General features: G+C 41.7%; 1 protein-coding gene across 2 annotated transcripts in view; it reads left to right on the forward strand.

The window, feature by feature from the left end:
* Positions 1 to 826: 826 nt before the first annotated feature.
* SYN2 (synapsin II) overlaps positions 827 to 16,301 on the forward strand; it is a 237,243-nt gene continuing 221,768 nt past the window's right edge. The window contains exon 1 of one of the 2 annotated variants that reach the window (XM_032262256.1): positions 827 to 1,412. In XM_032262256.1, the coding sequence (XP_032118147.1) occupies positions 1,027 to 1,412 (386 nt within the window). In that variant the 5' untranslated portion in view covers positions 827 to 1,026. The remainder of the gene's footprint in view (positions 1,413 to 16,301) is intronic. The other variant, XM_032262258.1, reaches the window with a different exon arrangement.

A 16,301-nucleotide genomic window follows, 5' to 3' on the forward strand; every position in this document is an offset into this window, starting at 1 on the left:
GGGAAGAAACACAGCAGGGTTGGGGGATCCTTAGATATCCCTCTTGGAGGTCCTCTGGGTGGGGACAGTGTCTCCAGTCTTCTCCTGGTTTCCTCTCACTGGTCAGTGAGGAGAGGGAGAGAAATACATGCTATTGCCGTCCCTAGACGCTCAGGAATGAAAACAAACCCCACACCTCCTTCCAAGACAGAGTGGAGAGAATCTGTTCCTCCCCTTTCCCTTCCCTCACCTTGGGGTAAGGAGGATGTCTTCCTCCCTAGAAGAGGTATTTCTTTTTTGTCTCACCATAGGGGGGGTGTGTGTGTGTGTGTGTGTGTGTGTGTGTGTGTGTGTGTGTTAGTGAGAGTGGATTATTCCCTTCCCCCTTATCTGGGCGCTGGGGAGATATCACCTTTCACTCCAGCGCTGGGAAAGGAGGTGGTTCTTTTCCTTCTCACTACAGGGTGTTCCTGCGTGTGTGCGTGAGTGCGCGCGTGATTGGGATGACTCCTTTCGTTCTCACCTCAGGGTAGGGAGGCTGACACCTCTTATTCTTCCAAAAGGTGTGAGGTTGGTTTCCTTCGCCTCCATCTCAGCTGGGACACGACTCTTTCTCTCTCCAACCAAAAAGATGGTGGGGACACTGGTTCCTTTTCCCTCTCCTGGGGAGAAGGCCTGGTTCCCACGCCGTCCCCTCATAGTCACGCTCAGGTTGCAGGAGGTCTGGCTCGCCCCCTCTTGCAAGCCCCGAGGGTAGCAAGGCGTGCGGCCAGGTGCCCTCCGTGACGGGGGCGGGGCCGCCTCTGCGGCGCGGGGCTGGGCTATCTTGGCCCCGCCCCTCCCCCGCCCGCTCGCTCTCAGCGAGCCTCGCGCAGCTCGGCTCGCCAGGTCTAGTCAGCCACGGCTGTCTGCGGGGTCGGGCTCAGCGGGCCGAGCCTGTGTCGCTTCAGCCGCCGCCTCAGCCTCCTCAGCCTCGCCTTCGGCCCTCACCCTCCCTCCGCGCCTCCAGACCCCGTCGCTCCCCACGCCCCCAGCCCTTCAAGCCAGATGATGAACTTCCTGAGGCGCCGGTTGTCGGACAGCAGCTTCATCGCCAACCTGCCCAACGGCTACATGACCGACCTGCAGCGGCCCGAGCCCCAGCAGCCGCCGCCGCCCCCCGGCCCGGGCGCGGCCTCGCCCTCGGCCTCAGCGGCGCCCACGGCCGCCTCGCCCGGCCCGGAGCGGAGGCCGCCGCCTGCCTCGGCGCCCGCGCAGCAGCCTGCGCCGCAGCCCGCGCCAACGCCGTCGGTGGGCAGCAGCTTCTTCAGCTCGCTGTCTCAAGCCGTGAAGCAGACTGCCGCCTCAGCGGGCCTGGTGGACGCGCCCGCGCCCGCGCCCGCCGCCAGGAAGGCCAAGGTGCTTCTGGTGGTCGACGAGCCACACGCCGACTGGTATGTGGGGCGCCGCCGCCCTCGGGGGTCGGGGTTTGCCGGCAGCCGCAGGCCTGGGGAGGACTGCCTCAGGTCGCCGAGGAAACGTTTCAGACCAATAAAAAGAAGGGTCCGCGAGGTCCCGCGGGGAGGAGGCGGGGGCTGAGCGCGCGCATGTTTGCGGGGCGAGGGAGGGCATCGTTCAGCCCGGAAAGGCGAACCCTAAGCTAAAACACCCCTTAATTGCCTCAGGTCCTCCAGGACACATACACGAAGGAGCTACTTTATGCAACAGGAAAGGCTCTTAGGAAATAGTTTTTTGGGGGGAGAGAAGGGGACCGACTTGTCGTCAGCTTAGAGACAGAAAATGTGAGGTGAAATAGTCCCAAAAAAAGGTTCAACTTCGTGAAGCACGGAGTGAATTTGGAATGCAAATTGGTATTTTGGAGGGAGAGGGTGGTGGTGGGTTTTTTTTTAACCTGGACCCATGAAGGCTTCATATCAAGCATTGACATCAAATTGATTAAATCACAGATGGGGTGGCCCAGGTGTACACGGGCTTGTTTCTCGGAGCATGGCTGAAGTCCCTTTATGAATAATAAAATTGTTGTATTTGTGCAGCAGGGAGGGTGTGTGTGTGTGTGTGTTTTTTGTGTGTGTGTGGTTTTTTTTGGTTGCTTGTTTTTCTGAGATGTGCGTGGTGGTGGTGGGGTGGAAGTGAAGGGTGGCTTTTTGTAACTGAAAGATGAAGACCTTAGTAAAATATTCTGGATCATTAAAAGGGCACAAATGGGAGACCTGCCTTAATTTAGTGGATGAGAAACTTCAATTTTTTTTTTTTCTTTTAAAGGGATAGGTAGCATGTTTCCAACTTAGAATGGTGAAGGCTGCTGGTTGGTAAAAGTACGAATGAGGTCCATTAAAGACAAATTAGTTAAAAGCGGTTCTGTTTTATAGTTAGCCTAGGGAATGGTGGGATGGTGAAATTGACAGGTGAAGGGCTTGGGGAAATGAAGAGGCCAAGAATCTGGGATGCTTTTTCTCCAGGCATATGAGCAAAGGTTTTTGTTTTTTTTCACGCAGGGGTTGAGGCTGGAGACTGAACTTGAGTGTTCTTCCCTGTAGGGGTGCACACAGAGACCACAGAGCTATTTCTCTCCATTTCCTCTTTTGGCTGCTTCCCTGCTTTCTCACTCTAGCATTCGTTCTCTCTTTGGGAGACTCGGAGGGAAGGCATGCTGGCGGGTGGGTGTGGTGGAAATGAGATGCAGATGTGGAGATGCCCTCCTGCTGGCTGCTAATGTCATCATTCTGAATAGTCTTTTGGGTGACTTATGTGGTTGGCCTTTTCAAGACAGTAGAGTTGAAAATCCGAAAGGACTTTTGCCAGGAAATGACAAAGGCACGTGGAAGAGGGTAATGGGGAAAGTGTAAATGCATAGATAGTGCCACTGGCAGCCCTCTTTAGGAGAATTACTCTGACTCAGTTCAAATCAACAAGTGCTTATTAAGGAAGAAAGGAAGGTAACCAAGCTAGTAAAGATGCTCAGTCAGAGCATCCATTATATGCCAAACGCTGTGCTCGCAGTATGATATCTCATTGTGTTTTCTTCACAAAACTGAGGCTTAGGAAAGGTAAGTAATAAGTTTATAGTCACATAGCCAGCAAGTGGTAGAAGCAGGATTTGAATTTAGGTCTATTTGATTCCACTGCTTTCTCTCCACTATGTTATATTGTCTCACTATTAATATACCGTTAGCAATATTAATAACAAGCTCCCTCTAAGCAGTGTGGGGGCCTTTTAAGAGAACTCACTCAAATTTGGGGCACAAAATGGATGCATTAAACCGTTAACAAAAAGAAATCTACAATTACTGGTTGAGGCTACTGTTTCAGGCAGTCAACAAATGGAGTCATTAGTGAGAGCCAGAGTTGTTGGCGAAAGCTTCATAAAAGATGAATCTTGTAGAAAGGCCAAGAAAAGGAGAGGGAGAAATGAGAATGACATTTGTGCTTTATTTTTCTATGCAGGAATCTGACCCTCCTGTACCTGGTCTCGATTTCTTATCCTATTAAAGGCACTTGTTTTGGTTCTTTCTACCAGTTAGGTATCCATAGATAGGTGCTGATACTCATTTGTATGGGTATGATGAAGCTGCTGCAGATTTCTGTTTAGTTATAAATGCTTCTGTGGCTTAAGATTTGAAACTCTCTTTGGATAGTATTCTCTAGCAAGACTATTTGGCATAAACCAGAGAATTTGCTTTGCCCTGGAGACTAGAAACCTCTGATGGAAGTAATAGAAGCCACTTTTCTATGGACTAACTCCCAACTGTTTTCCTATTTTCTCTGAAGTAATAACATTGATTTATTAAAACTCATAAGGCTAGCGCTTGACAGTAGTTCTGTGCTCCTGTGTTTCTGTGCTTAATAGCAATTTCCAGAATTGCTCTTCTCACATGGGTCTAAATTTGTCAAAAACATCTCAGTTAAACATTGATGAGTGGTTTTATTGAAAGGTCTCTACGAGTTAAGGAGCAGGTGCTTGCTATGACAAGCACAGTGACATACACAGGTGTTTTTGCACTGAAGGCTGATTTTAGTAAAATTGTCTCACAGTTTAAGCTACCTAGATAGTATTCAGTGAGTGATATCGTATATGCCCTGTATTATTTTCCTGGTGAAGTCAGAGTGTAGTCTCAGTAGAACTTAAGAATATTGGTCCCCTCTGAATTATAGAATGCTAAAATAAAAAGGGTTTGAACAAGTATTTGAATAACAAGAGATGTAAAAGAAGGGCTTAAAATAAGCAGCCTCTCAGAGCATCCTTAATACACAGCAGTTTCCTTTGAATTTCTATCATTATAATGGTGGGCAGTTGGAGACCCCACCTCTTACCAGGTTGATGGGAAAATTGGAAGATGTTTTTCTTTTGCTGGAAATGTTTCCATTGGTTGTTTGAGATCTTTAGATTAATTGCACACTAAAAGATAATTGAAAAATATATCTATGCCATTAAAAAAATGAACCCAAGCTCTTTGTGTACCTTATTATTATTTATTATTATGTTTTTTTTTTTTTTTAATATTGTCAGAAAATGGATGTCGTCTTTTAAGGTTCATGGCTAAATTTGAAATGCAATTAAGATTGTACTTTAATGATTGTGCTTAAACAAGGAACAGGTGTTTATGTTGTTTCTTCTGTGTGTTATACTTGCTAGTGAAGAGGTAAGTTTTCTCTCAGATTCTGCCCTGCCTCTGTTTTGGAGATTGTGACCCCAGTGAACAAGTGAGCTTTTCATTCTGGCATGATGTCTCAGTGTTTGAGTCAGTATAGCACAGGTATTCTTGAGTATCTAGACTGCGGATATAAGTCAACAGATATTTGTGAAGTGCCTTCTCTGTATAAGGGATATTTGCTAAGAAAAATGAGACACAGTATCTGCCATCTAAGAGCTTATTGTCCAGATGGGTAGATAAGATAAATACTTTTTAAAAACAATTTACTAAAGTATACCCCTTTTAGTCAAAGTACGGCCTTTGGATTAATAGCATTGGCATCAACCAGGAGCTTTTTGAACTGCAGAATCTAAGGTCTCACCTCACACCTACTAAGAATTTGCATTTGAATAAGATCCCCAGGCGATTGATAATCACATTAAATTTTAGATGCACTGAGCTAAAGGATAGGCCATTAGTGCTAAGGGTGTGGCAACACCACCAACTACTGTCATTTATTGAACAACATATGCCAGATGTACTAAGCTCTATACCAATCTCATTTATTTACTCTTTATAATACCAATGTAATACTGTAGAAGCTTAAAAGAGTTAAGAGATGGATCTGGGCTAGAGAGGGATGGAAGGTTTCTTGGAAGAAGTGAGATTTTAACTGAGCTCTGAAGAATTTGAATCAAAAGAGATAGATTCATCTCAGCCCAGATGGTGGATAGCATAAGGAAAGTACAACAGCAGAAAAGAGGGGACAACAAAGATACTGGATTGATGTGTTATTAGGCAGCACCTGTTTCCATTCTTTTCTACGCAGCCTTTCAGCATTTCATTAAGAATAGAGGAATTCAAAGTACAGCAGTCTGCTTGAACCAGTGCTTGTGAGTGGCTCTAAAAAAATAATTGAACTTGAGAGAACATTAAAATGAGGTTTGGGGCTTCTCTCTGTTAAATACTTTATGTATCTTATTTCTAACATAAATATACTCATTGCACAGAACTTGATTGTTCATAGCAGCAGTTGCCTGTACTTTAGATTGCTAGAATATTAGAGCTGAAAGATCATCTGAGTTATTTTATAAATGGGGAAATCTTGATCTCAAGAGGGGAAGTAGCTTGTTCAAGGTTACTCACCTAGTTAATGGCAGAACCAGAACTAGAATCTAGAACTTTAATATCTTTGCCAAGCTGTTTTTTTTCCCCACTCTACCACAGTATCCCTCCATTTTTACTGTTTTCTACTTTTAACTTTTATATTTTTCTATCCCTTACTATCTCAAGGACTGGTGAGGACTTTTAATCTCATAATGATAGCATTTAAACTTGAAGGAACCTGAATGATCATCTAGCCTAGAGAAATGGAATGTTTTGCCCAAGGTCAAATAAGAAGTTAATGAGAGAATGGGAACAAGAACTCACGTCTTCTGACTCCAACTCGAGTTTCTTTTTACTCTTAAGTCGCTCTTTCAGGAGATTTCTCAAATTTTTTTTTCTCCTGAAAAATACTGTTCGTGTCACTTCTTTTAAAGACTCATCATGGAGCTGTTAGTGCTTAAAAAGACCATATAACCACACTTACACTATTAGCCACACCAGCAATTACACTATTCCTTGTTTGTGTTGTATTATTGTTGTTTCAGCAAAGTTCATTCTAAAATGGTTGAAGAAGGCCGGATGTGGTGGCTCATGCCTGTAATCCTAGCACTTTGGGAGACTGAGGCAGGCGGGTTGCCTGAGCTGAGGAGTTCAAGACCAACAACATGGTGAAACCCCATCTCTACTAAAGTACAAAAAATTAGCCAGGCGTGGTGTGTGCCTATAATCCCAGCTACTTGGGAGGCTGAGGCAAGAGAATTCTTTGAACCCGGGAGATGGAGGTTGCAGTGAGCCAAGATCGCACCACTGCACTCTAGCCTGGGTGACAGAGTGAGAAGTCATATCCAAAATAAATAAATAAATAACATAAAATAGATAAAATAAAATCTCTTGGAGACCTAGTCATCAAAATCTATCAGTCTAATAAAGTTGACAGGACTGTGCTGTAATGCTGACTATCCCTCCAGGAACCCATTCTTACATTAGTGTTCCTATCTACCTAAGATTGTTTACTGTCTTTTTGTACCCAAGTTCACATCTGTAATAACCTTATTTTTTTATTTATTTATTTATTTTTGAGACGGAGTTTCGGCCTTGTTACCCAGGCTGGAGTGCAATGGCGCGATCTCGGCTCACCGCAACCTCCGCCTCCCGGGTTCAGGCAATTCTCCTGCCTCAGCCTCCTGAGTAGCTGGGATTACAGGCACACGCCACCATGCCTAGCTAATTTTTTTTTTGTATTTTTAGTAGAGACGGGGTTTCACCATGTTGACCAGGATGGTCTCGATCTCTTGACCTCGTGATCCACCCGCCTCGGCCTCCCAAAGTGCTGGGATTACAGGCTTGAGCCACCGTATAACCTTATTTTTAATATCTTGCTAAGCAAAAAGGAATGGAGGCCTAAATAGGAAGTTTTTCAGATGTGCATACCTTTCCCTCAGATTTACAAAACGATTTAAACTGGGATATGGTTCAGCACAGTTGAACATCTGACACAAGCCAAGTGCTGGTGATAATAAAGATGAGTTGAACACAGGCCTTGTCCATTGGAATCTCCCAGTCCAATGGGGGAGGATGGGGATTTAAAGAGGATTTTAATATTGTATGGTAATTAGTATGCATAGGATGCTGTGGGAACACAGAGGTAGCTTATCCTGGGGAATGAAGATGTTGTAGTTAGAAGTGTTCCATTAAAATATGCCACCAGGTACTCTTAGATAAACCACTTCGCATCTTTGGACTTTGATTCTCTAAAATTTGTCAAATGAGAAGATTGAAATATATTCTCCAAGATCCTTTCCAGCACTATATTATTTCCATGGTTCAGTTTTTGTGCCATTTTCTTTCAAAAGCATTAGCACACATTTTTTTCTATATGCCTGTAAATCTTTGAAAGCAGAGACAATATGTCAATAAATGACTAAATATTTCCTGGAATGGAAAGGTCACTTTTGAATGATCTTCATTCAGTACCTCCTTCTTACAGTATTGCTACCACATGTTATCCTGAAAAAAAGGGGCTAATCCTATAATGCCTGCTGTGTATATTTCCTCATCAATGATGGGAATTGGGACTTGTGGCTAAATCTATGTGGAATTGAAAACAAAAGATGACAGTGCCACCTGCTAAGCTTGCAGAAGGTCTTACAAGATTTACAGGTGTGGATCCAAGATGGCCAAATAGAAACAGCTCTCTCTGGAGTGCATTCCCAGCAAGAATGCAGACGTTGCTGCAGGTGATCCCCAGGCAAGCAGGGTCTGGAGTGGACCTCCAGTGGTCCTATAGCAGAGGGGCTGACTGTTAGAAGGAAAACTGAAAAACAGAAAGAAATAACTGAATCATCAACAAAAAGGACATCCACTCAGAGACCCTATCTGAAAGTGACTGACTGCAAAGACCACAGGTAGATAAATCCACAAAGATAGGAAGAAACCAGCGCAAAAAGGATGAAAACACCCAAAACCAGAACACTTCTCCTCCTCCAAGGGATCACAACTCATCACCCACAAGGGAACAAGGCTGGATAGAGAATGAGTCTGATGAATTGACAGAAACAGGCTTCAGAAAGTGGGTAATAACAAACTTCTTTGAGCTAAAAGACCATATTCTAACCCAGTGCAAAGAAACTGAGAACCTTGAGAAAAGGTTTGACGAAATGCTAACGAGAATAAACAACTTAGAGAAGAATATAAATGAATTGATGGAGCTGAAAAACAACACGAAAACTTCGTGAAGCATACACAAATTTCAACAGCTGAATCGACCAAGCAGAAGAAAGGATATCAGAGATTGAAGATCAACTCAATGAAATAAAACTAGAAGGCAAGATTAGAGAAAAAAGAGTAATCTATGTTTGATAGGTATACCTGAATGTGACGGAGAGAATGAAACCAAGCTGGAAAACACTCTTCAGGATATATCCAGGAGAACTTCCCCAACCTAACAAGGCAGGCCAATATTCCAGTCCAGGAAATACGGAGAACGCCACAAAGGTATTCCTCAAGAAGAGCAACCCCAAGGCACATAATCGTCAGATTCACCAGGGTCGAAATGAAGGAAAAAATGCTGAGGGCAGCTGGAGGAAAGGTCGGGTTACCCACAAAGGGAAGCCCATCAGACTCACAGCGGATCTCTTGGCAGAAACCCTACAAGCCAGAAGAGAGTGGGGGCCTATATTTAACATCCTTAAAGAAAAGAACTTTCAACCTAGAATTTCATATCCAGCCAAACTAAGCTTCATAAGCGAAGGAGAAATAAAATCCTTTATGAACAAGCAGTTGCTCAGAGATTTCATCACCACCAGGCCTGCCTTACAAGAGCTCCTGAAAGAAGCACTAAACATAGAAAGGAACAACCAGTACCAGCCACTCCAAACATTGTACCAAATGGTAAAGAGCATCGGCACAATGAAGAAACTGCATCAGCTAATGGGCAAAACAACCAGCTAGCATGAAAATGGCAGGATCAAATTCACACATAACAATATTAATCTTAAATGTAAATGAGCTCAGTGCCCCAATCAAAAGACACAGACTGGCAAATTGGATAAACGGTCAAAACCCATCTGTGTGCTGTATGCAGGAAACCCATCTCACATGCAAGGACACACACAGGCTCAAAATAAAGGGATGGAGGAAGATTTACCAAGCAAATGGAGAGCAAAAAAAGCAGGAGTTGCAATCCTAGTCTCTGATAGACTTTAAACCAACAAAGATCAAAAGAGACAAGGGCATTACATAATGATAAAAGGATCGATGCAACAAGAAGAGCTAACAATCTTAAATATATACACAACCAATAACAGGTGCACCCAGATACATAAAGCAAGTTCTTAATGACCTACAAAGAGACTTAGACTCCCACACAATGATAGTGGGAGACTTTAACACTCCACTGTCAATATTAGACAGATCACCGAGAAAATTAACAAGGATATCCAGGATTTGAACTCAGATCTGGGCCAAGCAAACCTAATGGACATCTACAGAACTCTCCACCCCAAATCCACAGAATATACATTCTTCTCAACACCATATCACACCTACTCTAAAATTGACCACATAATTGGAAGTAAATCACTCCTCGGCAAATGCAAAAGAACAGAAATCATAACAAACAGTCTCTCAGACCACAGTGCAATCAAATTAGAACTCAGGATTAAGAAACTAACTCAGAACCGAACAACTTCATGGAAACTGAAGAACTGGCTCTTGAATGTTGAGTGGATAAACAGTGAAATGGAGGCAGAAATAAAGATGTTCTTCAAAACCAATGAGAACAAAGACACGATGTACCAGAATCTCTGGGACACTTTTAAAGCAGTGTCTAGAGGAAAATTTCTAGCAATACATGCCCTCATGAGAAGCAAGGAAAGATCTAAAATTGACATCCTATCATCAAAATTGAAAGAGCTAACAAGATCAAAAAACTCAGAAGCTAGCAGAAAACGAGAAGTAACTAAGATGAGAGCAGAACTGAAGGAGATAGAGACACAAAAAGCCTTCAAAAAATCAATAAATCCAGGAGCATTTTTTTTAAAGATCAACAAAATAGACCACTAGCCAGATTAATAAAAAAAGAAGAATCAAATAGATGCAATAAAAAAATGATAAAGGGGACATCACCACCGATTCTGCAGAGATACAAACTATGATCAGATATTACAACAAAGAACTCTATGCACATAAACCAGTAAACATGGAAGAAATGGATAAATTCCTGGACACTTGTACCCTCCCAATCCTAAACCAGGGAGAAGTCAAAACCCTGAATAGACCAATAACAAGGGCTGAAGTTGAGGCAGCAATTAACAGCCTCCCAACCAACAAAAGCCCAGGTCCAGATGGGCTCACAGCTGAATTCTACCAGACATAGGAAGAGGAGTTGGTACCACTCCTTCTTAAACTATTCCAAACAATCCAAAAAGAGGGAATCCTTCCCAAATCATTTTATGAGACCAACATCATCCTGATACCAAAACCTGGCAGAGACTCAACAAAAAAAGAAAACTTCAGGTCAGTATCCATGATGAACATATATGCAAAAATCTTCAGTAAAATACTGGCAAACCGATTGCAAAAGCACATCAAAAAGCTTATCCAGCACGACGAATTAGATTTCATCCCGGGGACGCAAGGCTGGTTCAATATACGCAAGTCTATAAACGTAAACCACCACATAAACAGAACCAAAGCTGAAAACCACATGATTGTCTCAATAGATGTAGAGAAGGCCTTTGACAAAATTCACCAGTCCTTTATGCTAAAAACTCTCAATAAACTAGGTATTGATGGAATGTATCTCAAAATAATAAAAGCTATTTACGACAAACTCACAGCCAATATCATACTGCATGGGCAAAAACTGGAAGCATTCCCTTTGAAATCTGGCACTAGACAAGGATGCCTGCTGTCACCACTCCTATTCAATATAGTATTGGAAGTTCTAGCCAGAGCAATCAGGCAAGAAAAAGAAATAAAGAGTATTCAATTAGGAACTGAGGAAGTCAAATTGTCTCTATCTGCAGACGACATGATTGTATATTTAGAAGACCCCATTGTGTCAGCCCAAAATCTCCTGAAACTGATAAGCAACTTTAGCAAAGTCTCAGGATACAAAATCAATGTGCAGAAATCACAAGCATTCCTGTACATCAATAACAGACTTAAAGAGACTCAAATCAAGAATGAATTGCCATTCATAATTGCTACAAAGAGAATAAAATACCTGGGAATACAACTAACAAAGGATGTAAAGGACCTCTTCAAGGAGAACTACAAACCACTGCTTAAGGAAATAAGTGAGGGCACAAACTGATGGAAAAACATTCCGTGCTCAGGGTTAGGAAAAATCAATATTGTGAAAATGGCCATACTGCCCAAAGTAATTTATAGATTCAACGCTATCACCATCAAGCCACCTATGACCCTCTTCACAGAACTGGAAAAAACCACCTTAAACTTCATATAGAACCAAAAGAGAGCCTGCATAGGCAAGTCAATTGTAAGCAAAAGGAACAAAGCTAGAGACATCATGCTACCTGACTTCAAACTATACTACAAGGCTACAGTAATCAAAACAGCATGGTAGTGACACCACAACAGAGATAGAGACCAATGGAACAGAACAGAGGCCTTGGAGGTAACGCCACACCAACCATCTGATATTTAACAAACCTGACAAAAACAAGCAATGGGGAAATGATTCCCTGTTTAATAAATGGTGTTGGGAAAACTGGCTAGCTATGTGCAGGAAGCAGAAACTGGACCCCTTCCTGACAACTTACACTAAAATTCAGATGGATTAAAGACTTAAGACCTAACACCATAAAAACCCTAGAAGAAAACCTAGGCAAAACCACTCAGGACATAGGCATAGGTAAGGACTTTATGACTGAAACACCAAAAGCATAGACAACAAAAGCCAAAATGGACAAATGGGACCTAATTAAACTTCAGAGCTTCTGTGCAGCAGAAGAAACAATCATTAGAATGAACTGGCAACCAACAGAATGAGAAAAAAATTTTGCAATCTACCCATTTGACAAAGGGCTAAAATCCAGAATCTACAAAGAACTAAAACAGATTCACAAGAAAAACAAACAAACCCATCCAAAAGTGGGCGAAGAATACGAACAGACACTTTTCAAAAGAAGACATATATGAGGCCAACAAACATATGAAAAAATGCTCATCATCACTGGTCATTAGAGAAATGCAAATCAAAACCACACTGAGATACCATCTCGTGCCAGTTAGAGTGGTGATCATTAAAAAATCAGGAGACAACAGATGCTGGAGAGGATGTGGAGTATGGGAGTGTAAATTAGCTCAACCATTGTGAAAGACAGTGTGGCGATTCCTCAAGGACCTAGAAATAGAAATTCCATTTGACCCAGCAATCTCATTACTAGGTATATATCCAAAGGATTGTAAATTATTCTGTTTTAAAGATGCATGAACATGTATGTTCATTGTGGCACTGTTTATAATCGCAAAGACCTGGAACCAACCCAAATGCCCATTTATGATAGACTGGACAAGGAAAATGGGGCACATAATACACCGTGGAATACAATGCAGCCATAAAAAATGATGAGTTTGTGTCCTTTGTAGGGACTTGGATGAATCTGGAAACCATAATTCTCAGCAGAGTGACACAAGAACAGAAAATCAAATACTGCACGTTGTCACTCATAGGCGAGTGTTGATCGATGAGAACACATGGACACAGGGAGCGGAGCATCAGACACTGGGTTCTCTTGGGGGGTACTAGGAGAGACAGCAGGGGGTAGGGAGTTGGGAGGGCTAATTTGGGGAGAAATTCCAGATATAGGTGATGGTGATAGAGGCAGCAAACTACATTGCCATGTATGTACCTGTGCAACAATCCCGCATGTTCTGCACCTGTACCCCAGAACCTAAAATGCAATAAAATATATATATATATATAAATGAGATTTACAGGTGTACATATAGTGGGAGTGCCACTAAACACACAGAAAAACTAAGATGAAACTGTTTTGAGGCCATTGCGTTTAACCGTGACTTCACTCTAGTTGGTGGATAGGATCCTGAAAAAGCTGTGTGTATTGAGTTTTTGTAAATTGAATAATTTGAAAAGCAGTGGAGTGCTTACTATTTAAATGAATTGTGGAAAATCTTTTGCAAGAAAAGTTGCCTTTTTTATAAGAAAAAATTGTTACCTAATTTTTTTTAGCTTTCCACATAGAAGCAATTGGATATCAGAAGGATACGATACCTCTTTAGAGAAAGGAGAGGATGATCTGGAAGCCTTTTTTGTTCTGCAGTCACTGCTTCAATACATAGTTTTTAATAGGGCAATGACTTATGGAGAGAACAAAGTGAGCAGATACCACAGGTCCCTGAACTCTAAGGATGTCTGTGCCGCATGAGTAAGATAGGAGAATGTACATGGGCCTTGGTGTTTGTTGCTTGACAGCAGGCATTTCAGAAATTTTAACCAGTTCATGTAAGGTTGTAAAATAGATTCAGTCACCCTGCCCTTTCTTCCTTTTCAGCAGCATGAAATAATGCGAAGATACAGGTGATTGAGGGTCAAAAGACTTCAAATTGAGATCTGGCTCCACTGTTAACCATATAGCTTATCAGAGTTACGTAATCTCCTTGAGCCTTTCTTCCATCTATTTGACAAATTTCCACTGGGGGTCTGCTATATATCAGGCACTGTTCAAGGCTGTAGAATAACAGACAAAAATTAGTTTCCTTATATGTAAAGTGGAGATAATTTTATGTATTTCTGATACCATTGTTTTGATAAATAAGGTACTGTAAAAGCATTTTGTAAAAGCTAGTTACTGTTGTGCATCTTTCCCTGTTTCCAGCACAGGTATCTGATCTACCTTAGTACCTTTTTTTTCAGTTCCCAAAATTTTGTTATGCAAATGATGATTTATTTTGCAAACTTCAGTTTATTTTGCACACTTTTTTTTTAACTGAGGGCTACTGGCTCAAAGACAGTATCATCGAAGGTTTGCTTTTGTATTTTTCAAAAAGCAATATAACTTAGTGTTTTTTTTTTTTATGACAGGAACATTACCCATTAAATCAGCCATATTTAATAATTAGGGACAGGGCCACATAAATCTTAATTTCATTTAATAAGTGAATTCTAAATCAGCTCTCCTACAGTTTTACTTGTGACTAATGAAGGAAGGATGGCTATAGAGGAAAATAAAGGAAGACAGAAATACACAGAAAGCCTTTAGAAGGTGGTGCCTGTATTTGTTTCCCTATCCAATTGAAGCCTAGAACATTGCTTTCAGAATATTTTTAAGCAAAACAAAAGCATTCATAGATCTTAGAAAGTTAGCTTCTTTCTTAACATTCTTCTCTAAGTGGGAAGTTGCTCATTATGCTTATTTACAGCTTGCCTCCAGCTTTTCAGACTCATTTCCCACTGTCCCGTCAATCCTAAATTTTGCTGTACTCTGGATTACCCTCTTCCTGCACACATGCTGGACTTTCAAGACCTGATGGTATGATTGCACAGCTGCCATTCTTTAGAATGCCCTTGTACTGGTTCTCTCTTACCTTAACGTTGATTTTATTTATTCCATTCTCCGAGGATAAAGGCATTGCCTGTTGTTGAAAAAGACTCATCCTCTCTTGTCTTCTGCATGACCTTGCTCCAGATTTCATCTTTTTTTCCTTCCGTTCAGACTCTTATTTCCTACTGATTGCTGCTTCTATGGCTTGCTCCATTCTTTTAAATAAAGGAACAAATGAAAAACTGCTCCTTACTTTCCTAATCACTCTTCCAAACATGAAAGATAAATCTCACTCTTTCCTCTCTTATCCAGTTATTTGCCCTTTTCCACTGACACTGGCCTTCTGCCTTCTCTGCAATATTGATACTATTCTTGCTAGGGAACCTAACTGATAAATCCAGAGGAAGATGTCAAACCCTCACTGATGTGTTTGATACTATATATTTTCCCTTTGGAAGTCCCTTGGCCTCTAGACACTGCATTTTTTGTTCCTTTTTCTTTTTTAAAAGTTTTAAATATTTTAGTTTTGTAGAGACAAGATCTTGCTATGTTGCCTCAGCAAGTCCCGAAGTCTTGGCCCCAAGCGATCCTCCTGCCTCAGCCTCCCAAAGTGTCAGGATTACAGGCCTGAACCACTACCTCCAGCCTCTTGTTCTCTTCATACTTGTTTTATCAAAGTTTCTTTTCACTCTTCTTGTCCTTTTTCTTTGTCTACCTCATTAAATGTAGATGTTCCTCTGGGCCCCTTTTTCCTGCCTACTCCTTTTTTTATACTGCATATTCTCCCTGGTCTATCTACTCTCAAGTTGTCAGTTACCTTCTAAATAGAATCAGTTCCCTAATCATAACCTTTAGTCCAAAACTTTGTTCTCATCTTTAGACATATGTTCAGCTGCCTGTGAACATCTCCATCTGGGTGGTTAAGGGTCATTTGATCCAGTGTTGAAATCCATATTTTTCCTCTCTATTCCAGCTCTTGTATTCTCTGTCTTAAGTGGGATGCCAGTGGTCGCCTATTTCAAGTTCTCATTAACTTTCACCTAGAACTTCTGCAAGTCTCTTCGTGATTTCCACTTAGTAGCCTGAATGTTCTACTTAAAATGCAAATTTGACCTTTTCATTCCTTTGCTTAAAGTTTTTCAGGGGCTTCTCATATCCTATAGGTAGTTGATGGCCCTCCTATGATTTGACCCCCACTTTCCTCCCCTGCTGCCTCTAATTATTTTCATGCCCAAACTTCCTTTTCCAGTAATACTGAACTGTTTGCAGTTCCATACACATATTGTTGCATTCCTCCTCCTCGTCTTTGTTGTGTACTACTACTACAATTGCCCTTCTCCTTTTTCCTTTTCTTGACTAAACTCATATTCATCTTTTTGAGACTGAATCAAGTATTTCCTTTTCCAGAAACTCTAACTCTTTAGATTGTATTGAGCATCTATGCCCCCTCTATACCCTCTTTCAATACTGCAAGCATCTTTATCTCTGGACGCAACAGAATGATCTGTTTATGTGTCTTCTTCCCCATTATGTAGTGGGTTCTCTGAGGACA

The sequence above is a fragment of the Sapajus apella genome, unplaced genomic scaffold (genome assembly GCF_009761245.1).
Source record: "Sapajus apella isolate SASKATOON/1434 unplaced genomic scaffold, GSC_monkey_1.0 scaffold128, whole genome shotgun sequence".
NCBI classification, from domain to species: domain Eukaryota; kingdom Metazoa; phylum Chordata; class Mammalia; order Primates; family Cebidae; genus Sapajus; species Sapajus apella.